Consider the following 13,287-nt stretch of genomic DNA (forward strand, 5'->3'; position numbering starts at 1 on the left):
TTTAATGAAAATTTATATAAAAATTTATGTTCCATATTAAAAGTACTGAATTTAAATGAATCATAACGTTTAATCCGCCCCTAAGAAGAATAGTATAAACATATGTTATATAACTTTAACTACAAAAAGTCATGTATAAGAAATATAAAACAAGAAGAAAATTCCATATACTAGAATTTGATAGAAACTTCATTACTACTATATTTTTGCATGAGTCATCCATTAGGTACTCCAATTGGAAATAAATATCAATTTCTCCCAACAAGAAACAAGAAACTGAGTCAAACTTAAATTTTTATTCCGAATTTATTATCCTTATCTTATCTTACGTATCAAACAAATATATATAATCTAGCTAGCTATCAAGGAAATCAAAGTTTAAATGACAAAAAAATGAACAACAAAGGAGAAAAAAATGATAAAACTTCTTCTTATATTATATGGGATTGTGGGAGCCCATTATATGATTCATTTGAGTTAGTTTCACTTGTACATTTGATTGAACGGAACACGATGATCTTGCCGGAGACCGGATATTCATCGCCGGTGACGGAATCAGAGCCGGAGATAGACGTACTGAAGATGAGAAGATGTTATAGCTCAAAGATTAATAGTAATGGAAATAAGGTGAGAAAACTTAAGAGGTGGTTTTATACCTTTTGTTCTAGTATTATTGGTGATTTAATTTAAAATAATAATGAAAAGCTAAGGTGTAATAATTATTGAATGAACGTTTTTTTTTTTTGATAATATAAGTTGTTATTATACCAATTATTATTGCTTAAGAACTTATTAGCAACTTCTTTAAGTATACTTGACTTCATATTACTTTACGTACCGTGATTAAATCAAAAATTAAGATTAGAATCTATATTAACTAACTATGATTTTACCAATAAGAATCTAATACCCCAACCCCCTTTTTTGAGTATTTATATGTTGTTGCATGATTTGCGGTTTTATATATATAGGTGGTTTATATAAATATTTTTACATTTGTTGGCAGATTGGATTCTGAGGGGATCAAGAGTATTTTGGCACCATTTGAAGGATTGTTGAAATTTTTTGATGTTGGTGTCTTCTTTGCGTTCCGTTTTATCTAGTTCACTTATAAGATTTAATAGTATGTAAATGTATCGCAAGGACACCATCCAATATTGAAATCGTAGCTAAAGGGAAATAGGCATTGGGAAGGGGGAGAGGGTGAGGGTGAAGGGCGCAGCCATAAGGGCTAAGCTAGGCCAATCCCCAGTCAATCATTCTTCACAAGAGCTGAGCATTGGTGCCGTTGTCTAGGCCTGGAAGACGAGAATTACGCGATGAAGGAATTATAAACTATATAAAGCTGAGTTTGAAATTCAGTAATGATTTTTAACAGAAAACTTGGATTTGGGGCTATAGCCTTTCAGATTTAATACATTTTAGACTCGTAAATTAATGTATTTAAAATTTGACTTGTCAAAATCTAACTTCATAAATGTATGTCTGAAATTTCTAACTCCAATCAATTTAAGTTTTTGATCCAATTTGACAATTGTATTATACATAATAACTAATAGAGGCCGTTCAGATTGACCTATAAGCTGTTTTCATTTTTTTTTTTGAGTGTTTGACTGACTAACTTTAAGTCATTCTGTCTACTAATATATGCTAGCACTAACCTACAACTTATCAAAAAAAAATTGGACATTATTTAAATAGTAGGATGAAAATGTACAATTTCCATGAATCAAATCAAGATTACATAAATAAAATCACTGGGCCAGCCCATAAATTAACCAATTGGGGCAGCCCACACCACAGACAACACGTTGTGGTTCGTTGACTTAATTTGAGTTTTCAAGTCATGATGTCTTATCCAAGCAATTTGTCGACTTACTTGAATATATTTCAAATATTGAAAATCCCTTATTTGCAAATACTGATGCCAAATCATTATTAGTTCTTGATTCATGTTGATACTTTGTTGCAGAATTAGATAGAAACAAAGTCAAAATTTAAAGTTGATGAGTTGAAAATTCTATTTCTTATATGTTATTGAATTCTACCTATTTGATAAAATTCTTAGAATTATACATGATTTGGATCATAAGCTGTTAATTCGATTGAACCCTAATCAGATGAAAGAAAATACCATGTAATAATAAATTGAAGATTATGATAATAGAACAATAATAATAATAATTTTGAATGATAAAATTCAAATCTTAAATTAGCCTCGGACGGATCATGTAGAAGACTAGGACATAAAAGCCTTTGGAGAAAGTAACAAGTCATGAATGGAAGATGAATGTAAAGTCAGAAGATATATAATGAGTTTGATTAAGATTCTCTGAGTCAAGTCACATGTAATTTCACAGTATATATACATTATAATATTATATATACATGTGTGAAAGAATCTTTGCAGAAAATAAGTACCCATATTAATCAATGTATATAGTGTGAAAATTTCCCTTTATTCAAGTGTACATTGGACAAAAAAGTGTGTCTGAAAGTAATATTTTTTTAATTTCTTTTAGTGGGAAATAAAAGGTTAGAAACTACAAATCTAAGTCTACGACAATGATAACGTAATCTCATACGTAAAATTTGGAAAAGATTTACTTTTATCTTGTAACTTGTAGGTAGAGAGGTATAAAACAGGTCTATTTTATATATTGCTTTAGTTTTTAAAAGTAGGGTAAAAAGAATTTGTCATTTTAGAAAATAAAGAAAATATTAGTTTGTGACTGAGTGATAATTAAATATTTCTCCATTATTGATCAGATGTAATGAGTTTGACTTTTGAGAATGGAATTGGTTCTTGATAGGGAGTGCTTCACCTCAAAAATGAAATTTTTCGATGAAAACTTGAATCAATTTGATTTCAATGTGAATATCAGATAAAAAACTTTTCCAAACTTTAATTATTATTTTTCATTTCCACTGTTACTTGACTAAGAAGGTATATAGTTATTAATTACTCATTTAAGGAAGAAAATAGTGAAGAGTAAATACTAATCACATATCATACGTATTTACATCAAATCATATTAATATACCATAATAAAGTGACTTAATGAGGTAAGAATTCATTAATCATTGATTGAATGCTAAAAGTTTATGTGAAAATACATGTCATTCATCTATTAATTTGATATGAATATCAAATATGAATAATTTTTACCTTATCAAAATCTTAAACGACAGAGAATAAAAACTAAAATATATGTACGAGAAGATTGAAATCCTTACATTGACATAAATCTCAATATTATGATTCGAATTACGACTTTTAGTATAATTTTGATGAGGTAATTTAGGTGTGACTTTATGTCAAATTAATATCAAAAAGTATATTAACTATAAAACTTTTTAAAAAAAACAATCTACAATATTAGCTATCTTAAGGGAGAAGAAAATAAAAACATTTATGAGGTGTACCACCTGAGAATATTGTTCTTTAATCATTATGCATGTCACGTTGGTTGGTATGTATTTTTATATTATATAGTACGTATTGAGTGAGAATTAGTTGCAGTTTTTCTTATTAAACCTATTACTATACAATATTAATTAAACTGGAATATTTTACTAAGTCAAATATAAGAAAATTCAAACTTAATTTAGTTCTTTATCTGATAGTAGTATAGTTGATTTTTCAATAACTTAAAAGTCATTCTCGTATATGTCATTCGCAATAAATAATAATAATCGTGGATGTTAAATAACAAAAATGGAGGTGGTTCAAGAATTAATTTAAGTAAGTAAGAACTAAATAAAATAAGTGAAACGACGAAATAGTATATATTACATTTCACGAATCAAACAAATTATAAATACTAGAATCAAATATTGAGGCCGTTTGGATTAACTTATAAGCTGTTTTCAGCTTGTTTTGAGTATCTGCCTGACCAACTTAAAGTCATTTTGAGTTTAAAATAATTCTCAATAAATAGTTGGGTTTATTTTGATGTACTTATTTTAAGCAGTTTATAAGTTGAAAACAGCTTATAAGTTAAAAAAAAGTTGGCCTACATCTATTTACTTTTTTTAACTTATAAGCAATTTTCAACTTATAAGCTGCTTAAAAATAAGTCAATCCAAACAGGCTAATTATTAATCTTTTTTTTTTTTTTTACTAACATGCCTTAGAATTCAAACTTTATTTTATTTGAAACCAAACAATCCCTTAGTTATCTTACTCGGCATGAATAAGAAAATGTCATATTGGTGAATTTCAAATACTCAATAATTAGAAAAAGGACATTGTACTTCAAAGACAACAATGTTTCATATATCCTAATATCCACAAAGATCTGTTTCAAGTAAACTTTTGAAAACAAAGTAAAGTAAAGAAAAGAAACGAAAGATAAAAGGGCAAAAACAAAGATCTTGTCAAATAGTGCATGGAGTGGAGTGATGACCAATTCACATACAGGTGTATAGAGTGCTAAATATTCTTATATTTTTCATTAAAAATTTTAGAGTCCAATTTTGTGTCTGAAGTTACCTTAGGAAGCACATTACTGTTTAATACTATCAGAATATATACTCTGATGGTATTAAGGATGAAGAGGCAGTGGTTCAGTAAATAGAACAAGGGGATAGTCGAGTAAATAATTTGGGTCGAGAGTCTAATCAAAATAAATAGTTTGAATTGAGTCCAATTTAAGTAAATACTTTGGCTAATAGGTCCAATTTGTGTAGTTTTTCCTAGGGCGTTAGTCATAATATTTCAAAAGTCATACCCTAGATCTAAAAATTTTTATGCTTTATTAAATATAAGTTCGATTGCTAAAGAATAAACACAATAAAAATTAAACACCAACTCGTTTAAAAAACAAAACATATACTGTTAAGAAAAATTCTAACAGAAATTCAAAATTTAATGAGACACAATATAAATACAGAATAATTGGTAAAAAAGACAAAGAAAGTGAGGACCAAGTCCCTCAAGAAGAAGCCACAATTGAATCTACTTTTGACTAAAGAAAAATGCACAAACAGCTTGCAAGCCTCAATCGCGCTCTCTCTCTCTCTCTGGCTTAGTCAAAACCACTTTATCATCGAAAACGATTTATCAACCACATCTTTAAACTATAAAACAGTGTCGTTTAACAGATTTACCAAACAAAATGATGTCGTTTTAATGTTTGTGAGCATTGGTAATGGTCCCCCTTATTTCTTTGAAAAATTGTTGTTATTTATGACTTTATAATATAATCTAAAGAAAAGCAAGAAATTGTCGAGAAACGGGTCACCATTTATTCTCTCTCCCTCCAAATCCAAACCTTCCCTTTTCTCTTTCTTGGGAGAATCAAATTCTGCAGATTTTTTTTTCTTTTAGGAGCAAGAAATTGTTTTTTTTTTTGTTTTTTTTTTGCTTTTTAGACTGTATTGTGAAGTTTATTATACATTTTTTCTTTTCTTGTGATTCTTTTGTACCTCAAAAGTGTTAAAGTTATCATCTTTGTCATTTTACTTAAATTGGTTTAGTCCAAGAACCCATTTTTTTTCATTTGGGTGTTTTCTTTTTTCACTCTGGTGTCTGTATTTGGAGTGCAATAGTAATAAAGTTATCTTCTTTGCATTAGTCCAAGAACCCATTTTGGTCTTTGCATTGAGCTTTGATCTGGGAATTTTCCCTTTTCAATCAGTTTGTTATTTATCTTGTATGATAAAGTTATTGTCTTTTTGCTATTTCTGCTTAAGTTTTTCAAGTTCAAGACTTGATTTTTGCTCTCTGGATTGGTATCTGAGGTTTGTTTTCTCTTAGAGGAACTTGAACATGGCGGAAGCTTCTTCAAATGTTCGTTTGGTTCGTTGTCCTAAGTGTGGAAATCTTCTCCCTGAGCTTCATGACTTTTCTGTTTATCAGTGTGGTGGTTGTGGTACTGTTCTTAGAGGTACTATTCTCTCTATTAGTCTATATTACTCTTCTATGCCTTATGTTGAACTAAGTAAAATCATTCATAGAGAAGTTTAAACTGTTTGAGTGGAGCTGAGTCAGGGTTTTAACGGTGGGGTTGATTCAACACTATCTATATATACATAAATGATAATCTTGATCATGTATATACTCCCTCCGTTCCAATTTGTTTTCTGATTTTGACATGACACCAAGTTTAAGAAAGTAAAAAAGAGTTTTGAATATTGTGGTTACAACAACAACATATTTTGTATAGTCCCACAAGTGGGTCTAGGTGTACCTAGACCTCAGCCCTACTTCTCAAAGGTAGAGAGACTGTAGTTAAATACCCTTTAATCTTGTTGTCTTAAATATGCCATACGGAAAGTTTGAATTAAAGAGTTGTCAAAAAAGGAAAAAGACATTCTTTTTTTAAATAGACTAAAAAAGGAAAGTAAGACAAACACATTGAAATGGATGGAGTACAGTGTAATTTTAGAACCCCTTCTGGTATTCTAGCGACACTAATGGGTGTCTGAGCGTATGATGACATGAGTTGGGCTTTCATATAGCCTATACGAAATTGTGTGGGACTGAGGTGTTGTTGTTGTTGTTTGAGCAGACAAAGATCTTGAGTTCTAAAATCTCACCTTCACTACAACAACATCTACGACTCAATCCCAAACAGGATCAGTTATATGAATCCCTACTTCTTGATTTAAGCTCATTTCCTATCATCATTAAGTTCTAAGTCTTATCTTCACTGATTCACCAAAAAATATTTTCAACTTGCTAGTTCTAAGAAAAAAACCAGCCCCCATGTGAGGGAAAGAATTGAAGATGAACAAGTAAAAGGTGCCATTTCTAATGGTTCAAGCTTTTAGATGAGGCTTTTCACATAGTAATTGGACACTTTCTCCCTGTGCATTTACTTTTTTGGTATTCTCATATTCAGTACAGCCGAACTTTTGTAATATTTAGTTTAGATGATAGGATAAGTTTAGAATTGAATCTTGTTTTTGAGATTCTTAAGTTCTGTTTTTGCTTGTTATTGCGTGGTGCAGCTAAAAATAAGGGGATTTTGGATGATGGCTTGTCTGAGGTATCAGATGTTGAAAAGAGTAGAGCAGTTCCTGATAGAGGAGTTGTTGCTATGAATGTAGATACTGTTTCCGACTTTGATGAGGAACGTAGTGAATTTCAACCGGGTAGGACAGTAGGTAGAAGCCATAATGGAAGAATGGTGTCACATCCTCGGGTCATTTCAGGATCCGATGGTAAGGAAGTTTTGGATGATTTTGATACACCCAAAGAGGGTGAACCAAGTTTAATTAGTTCGAGGTTAGATAGGTTTAGAAGAGAGAACTATTATGATTATGATGAATGTAGTACTTCTAAAGGCAAGAGGGATAATGGTGTTGGGGTGGATAATTATTGGGGAAAGATTAATACTGTTGAATCTGTCGGTCTTAGTGTTAGAAATGAGCTTAAAAAGGCAAGGCCTTCGATGGAGTCACCAGGTTCAGGACCACCTATGGACAGTCGGTACGTGGAAAGATCTTATGCAAATGGTGCAAATCCGACAAGGCAAGGGAAGTTCAGTGCTTCTCCATATCCTCAGGAAGGGCCTTTAGAAAATGAAATGGGTTCTTACTATGGCTCTGTTAACCATAGGAGGTACAATGGTGGTTTTGACGGGGTAGTTGGAGTTGCAGACTTGGAGATCAATAGAGCCGAACTTTTAAGGAAGATCAATGAATTAAAGGACCAACTTAGCCGAACTTGTGATGTTTCTGAGAAACCTAAGGATAGGGTTCCTGTTGATGGAAGGATGGCTTCAACATCCGTTGATCCTTCTAGCAGGTATGATGTGCATAACCAGGCGTCTTATGGTGCTAACAGACATCCCCTAGGTCCATCTAAGAATGTTCTAGAGCGTCCATACCCATATGGACGTCCGGGGAATGTTCCTTATAAGGGTGCACATGGTTCAATGATGCCAGACTCTTATCCTTCAAACAACTTTTCACATGAATTTGGATATGGAATGGAATATCGCCAGCAAATGCACAGAATGCCTCCCCGTCAGATGCCGTATCAGCATTTCCCCCCAACATACCCTGAACATTATCCTGGGCATCACAATGATAACTTCTTCATACCACATCCGCATGAAACCCTTTTCCACCAGTCTTCATGCTCTTGTTCACATTGCTTGAGCCAAAATTATCAAATTCCTCCTGTGATTCAACCCTCTGGTTTTGTCAGCCGAAGGTCACGAAACGTCCCTGCTAATCCCATTCTACATCACCACATGAACTCTGTGGGTTATGGTCCAGGGGGCTATACATCTGAAGGCTCCTCTGCCCTTAATAAGAATTATCATGAAGGGCAGCGACTTACAAGAAGTCCTAGTGACCTGGAGTCAGAAAATCGTGGCCTTGGTCATCGGCGTTATCCTAGAAAAGCGGTTGTTGCCCATAGAGTTGGGCGTGTATATCAAGCTATAGCAGGTGGTGCCCCTTTCATTACGTGCTGTGGCTGCTTTGAGCTGCTGAAAATTCCTAAGAAACTAATGATAACAGGAAAGAGTGAGAAGAGAATGAGATGTGGATCTTGTTCGGCCATAATTCTATTTGAACTTGGTAGCAAAGAGTCGGGTGTATCCGTTCCTACACAAGTGAAACAACTGTCTGCTGAGTTTGCTCCTGGTACCAGTGACGTGCCAAATGAGAATCTTCAAAATTCTAATGGTTGTTTGATGAACGATGAGATGAGCCCTTGGTCTGATGATTATGATAATTCCAACTACCATTTCACCGATACTAAGCTAGAGTCACCTTCCAGGAGTCAGAAATCAAATTCCACTGAACTCGAGAAGAGGTATAGTGCTCTTTCCTCACCATCTAGTCTTTCTGAAGATGAACTAAGCCCAGAGAGTGTGATTGTTAGACATGATCTTGCTCACCGTACTGAAATGCCCCTTGAAGATGATCCTATACCGCTCCTGGATTCTTCTCAAAACGACCATGCTTATAGTATTTCTCCCAAAGATGTGGTAGAAAAAATCAGGAAGGAGGACATGAAGGAACACACTGATCAAGAGAGGACCAGACTTGACAGAAGTACCTCTAGGCAGAATTCCATGAAAGATGTATCAATGGCAGTGGAAATGGATGTCTCGACGAATGCATTTGTACATAGTGGTGTATCTGTGGAATCAATTCAATCAAGAAAAGAGGAAAATTTATCAAAAAGCTACAAGGGGGGTCAGTCCTTCATGGGCTTTATAAAAAGGAGCCTTGGAGAATTATCAAGATCTAATCAAAGTTCAGAGAATGGAAGATCAAATGTGTTTGTGAATGGCAGACCGATACCAGATCGTGTTGTTAGGAAGGCAGAGAAGTTAGCTGGGCCCATTCAGCCTGGAGATTACTGGTAAGTACATCTGTACTGAGAAGGACAAAAGATATTGTGTGATATAATAGTTTAAAAAATGCATATTAGTTCAGCCTTTTCTTGTTTACTTTCTCATAATTACGGATATGGATGCTCGTAAGAAATTCACTCTGTTCACTTCGTCCTCTTGGCGAATTTTACATTGTGATGCAATTATGCTTTTTAATATGACGACAGCTTTAAATTATCGGAAATTTGACTTCAAACTCTATTTAAATGGTGAACTAGGTATGATCACCGAGCTGGCTTTTGGGGAGTGATGGGCCATCCCTGCCTTGGTGTCATTCTGGTATGATTCAAATCATTCAATACTGTCTGATATAGAACATATCTATCTCTTGGAAGAATTTTGGTGGATTACCAAATTGATGAAGTATGACAATTTTGCTTGCAGCCAAATATTGAAGAATTTAATTATCCAATCCCAAAAGATTGTGCTGCTGGGAACACAGGGATCTACGTGAATGGACGTGAGCTCCATCAGAAAGATTTAGATCTACTTGCAAGCAGAGGTCTCCCTATAACAAAAAATAAGTCTTATTTCGTTGAGATTTCAGGAAGCGTAATTGATGAACACACTGGTGAAGAACTTGATGGCCTTGGCAAACTTGCCCCAACGTGAGTTACCTATTCGATTAAAAGCTAAACATTTTTCTGAAGACATAACCTTGTTGGTTACTTTTTAAAGAACCTACCCTGGCACTTCTACCTATTCAAATTAATTCAGAACACGGATATGAATTTCTGAAGCTAAGGATATGAATATATGCATGTCACATCAGAGGAAGTCAGGAACACTACTAGATTAGGTGGATTAAAGTAAGGTATAATGCATAAACAAACACTAAAACTCGGCCTCAGCTGACAAATAAGCACTCCAACTTTGAGAGTGCACTCACTTGACAACTAAACACTCCAACTCGTTCCACTGTGTCTTGTGGATATCTGAAGCTGACGTTACACATAAATATTGGAGGTGTCTAGATGATCATTTTGTAAGCTGGAGTGTTCAATCGACACAATGAGACGAGTTGAGGTGTCTAGATGTGCATACTTTAAGTTATAGTGCTTACTTGCTAGTTGAAGCCACGTTTAAGTGTAGGTTTATGTATTATTTTTGAACTGATAGATCACCATCTGGACTCTTGATACTCCGGGATGTAACTATTCCATTTATCGGTATGTTTGTATAGTTTCAATGGATGTTTTTCTTACAACCTAATCTGACGTTTCACTGATTTTTGTTATCGCTAACAGGGTTGAAAGAGTAAAGCATGGATTCGGTATGAAAGTCCCAAAAGCAATTGCAGAGCAATTATGTTAGTTCAAGGCACTTCAGTTGCTTTCTATCGCCGAAAAGATGAAGGTTTTCTTCTTTGGTATCTAAACCTGAAGTGAATCAGATATGAAGTCTGTGTAACTAGAATCTGCAGATTTTTGTAAAAAAAATCCTTATTTGGTGAGAGGACTTAGATCATTTAGTTATTTATTGATTTATCTTGTTTAATGTAGCCTCAATTGTTCTGAATCTCACATACTGTTCATTTCTGGTTTGTTATATATAAGTAGAATGTTACAAACTTCTTGATAGAACAACATCAAAGAGAGAATTGTTGATTTTGTTTCTCATATATTTTTTGTTTATTGTTTAAGTAACTTCAAATTGCATATTTACTTTCCTGATCAGACAAAAGACTAATTTCTTGAAAGTTCTATTCATAGTTATTCAATTGACTAGCTAATATTTATGTTGTCCGGACTCTTTAAAAACGGCAATGTTAATATGTGCATGTCGAATTTTTTATAAATAGTATATTTTTGGAGAATAGACATATTTTTAAAAAGTTCTAATAATTTTCTTTCTTTCTATCACCGAGACACCCGAAGGCACTTCAAATCAAAATAGAACGGCTAGAACATTAAAAACCAATAGGAGAGGTGTAAACTATGTCAGTGCATTATTATCTTACATTAATTTACCTTTTACTCATCGGGATATGAATTTTTAGTTTTTAAGTCACCTACTTTAACACAAAAGCCTAATTTAAATTAAATAACTGTAGAAATTAATCCGTGATTAATATTCCTAAGTTGTTTAGGATTGGTAGTTGCTAGTTTCCTAAGCTCATTCTGATTAAATTTTTTTATTACTATAAATAATTAGTAATCCTAATTTGTTTAGGAGATGGAATTTCATATTTGTTACGTTTCTTTATTTTACCGTAAATAATATTTCCTAATAAAAATCAAAATACGTTTTCCTATTTCTAATCAAACTGGGTCTCGTAATATTATATATACATATGCTACTGCACTTTTAAATAAGAGTAACAACAGCATATTCAGTATAATTCCACGAGCCATGACTAACGTATTATTGGACACCCAACAGACGTTAATTTCTTCTTTCCTTGAGATCGCCGTCGGTCAAACCGTCGGTACTGCCCGGGAATTCCTTCAGGCAACAAACTGGAATCTCGCGGAAGCAATTCAACGTTTTTTCTCTGGAAACGACAATGTAGCAGCAGAAGCAGCATCCTTCAATTCTTCGCCATCAATGGAAAATAATTCAACACACTGGGAATCGGAAGACAATGACGATGTACGTCCGCCTTTACCCGTAAAATGGAAAGTTCTTAATGGTGAAAATTCAGGACTATATAATTCAGATGAGGAGAGAGAGCAAATATCGTCTTCTACTTTTGCAACATATGATGACAATAATACCCTCGCTGTTCTGTTTCGTCCGCCTTATGAATTGTTGTACGACGGACCATTTGATTATGCGAAAGAAGCTGGAATAGCCCGGAACAAATGGCTGTTAGTGAATGTGCAATCCAGGGCTGAATTCACCTCTGATATGCTAAATCGAGATACTTGGGCTAATGATATCGTTGCTCAGATGATCAAAAACAATTTCGTGTTCTGGCAAGAGGAAAGTGATACAGAGGAAGGTAGGAAAGTTTTCACCTACTACAAACTAGATTCTACGCCTGTTATATTAGTGATTGATCCTATAACAGGTCAAAAAATGCGTTCCTGGAACGGAATGGTTGATCCAGAGAGGTTGCTTGAGGATGCTATGAATTTTATTGATCGTAGTCCTTCAGAGTATCATGCTAATCTAATTAAAAAACAACGTGAAAGAAGAAGAATTAATCGCGATAGAATTGAACAAGAAGAAGATGATCATGAAGAGATTAAGGAACTTATATGTTATCTTCCCTTGCCTGAAGAACCAAAATGTGATAGGAATTTGATCTGCAGAATCGCGATACGCCTTCCTGATGGACGTAGAATTCAGAGGAATTTCATGAAAACTGATTCGATTAAGTTGTTATGGTCCTTTTGTTCTACTCATCTAGACGAAGAAGAAACAAGGCCATTTCAATTCAAACGAGCAATGCCAGGGGCAAATAAGTTTTGGGCAACCAACTTTTGGGATTATGATAGTAATTTAACTTTTGTGGACTCATGTCTAGACAATTCTATTATTTCTGTCGTAATGATATAGATGTAGATTTTTATTTTTATACATATCATTCTTTTTATATTTGTGTCTTACAACTTTGTTTTTATTGTGATATACAAAATTTCAATATTTATTACTAACATCTGATTAGATCGAGAATCATTCAAATTATGAAAAAGCTCGTTGGTAAAACTCGAACATGTTGCAGTCTTAAGATTTTTCTTCTTCGTTAGCTACTTTTAAGCGGTTTTTTATTATAGTAAAATTTAATATAATAGTTTCTTATGTCCAAAATTTGTAACATGCCAAAATGAGCATTCGTGTATTCAATTATGATTTTCTATAGTTGGTAAACTAATGAATCAACCAAACAATTACTACCCACATTAGGTAAGGGGCATAAACCATACAAGGCAAAACGTATATCTCTCAATCATAATAATGTTACCCTATATTTTGGAGC

At 33.5% G+C, this 13,287-nt stretch overlaps 2 protein-coding genes across 2 annotated transcripts; both read left to right on the forward strand.

The window, feature by feature from the left end:
• Positions 1-5,232: 5,232 nt before the first annotated feature.
• LOC129890140 (protein ENHANCED DISEASE RESISTANCE 4-like) lies at positions 5,233-10,983 on the forward strand. Its single transcript, XM_055965683.1, has 5 exons — positions 5,233-5,891; positions 6,958-9,331; positions 9,581-9,641; positions 9,747-9,970; positions 10,610-10,983. The coding sequence occupies exons 1-5, from the start codon at positions 5,774-5,776 to the stop codon at positions 10,674-10,676; spliced, it is 2,844 nt and encodes a 947-aa protein (XP_055821658.1). The 5' UTR covers positions 5,233-5,773; the 3' UTR covers positions 10,677-10,983.
• A 731-nt stretch (positions 10,984-11,714) lies between these two features.
• Positions 11,715-12,878, forward strand: LOC129890807 (plant UBX domain-containing protein 7-like). The gene is made up of 2 exons (XM_055966284.1): positions 11,715-12,306; positions 12,376-12,878. Exons 1-2 carry the CDS (start codon positions 11,715-11,717, stop codon positions 12,864-12,866), a joined length of 1,083 nt encoding a protein of 360 aa, XP_055822259.1. The 3' UTR covers positions 12,867-12,878.
• Positions 12,879-13,287: the final 409 nt, after the last annotated feature.

Source organism: Solanum dulcamara, chromosome 5, assembly GCF_947179165.1.
Source record: "Solanum dulcamara chromosome 5, daSolDulc1.2, whole genome shotgun sequence".
Classification (NCBI taxonomy): Eukaryota; Viridiplantae; Streptophyta; class Magnoliopsida; order Solanales; family Solanaceae; genus Solanum; species Solanum dulcamara.

Coding starts and splice junctions, on each gene's coding strand:
- LOC129890140 (XM_055965683.1), top strand. CDS start 5,774: ATGGCGGAAGCTTCTTCAAATGTTCGTTTGGTTCGTTGTCCTAAGTGT. Junction 9,332..9,580: donor ATTCAGCCTGGAGATTACTG/GTAAGTACATCT, acceptor ATGGTGAACTAG/GTATGATCACCGAGCTGGCT. Junction 9,971..10,609: donor CTTGGCAAACTTGCCCCAAC/GTGAGTTACCTA, acceptor TATCGCTAACAG/GGTTGAAAGAGTAAAGCATG.
- LOC129890807 (XM_055966284.1), top strand. CDS start 11,715: ATGACTAACGTATTATTGGACACCCAACAGACGTTAATTTCTTCTTTC. Junction 12,307..12,375: donor GGAAAGTGATACAGAGGAAG/GTAGGAAAGTTT, acceptor ATCCTATAACAG/GTCAAAAAATGCGTTCCTGG.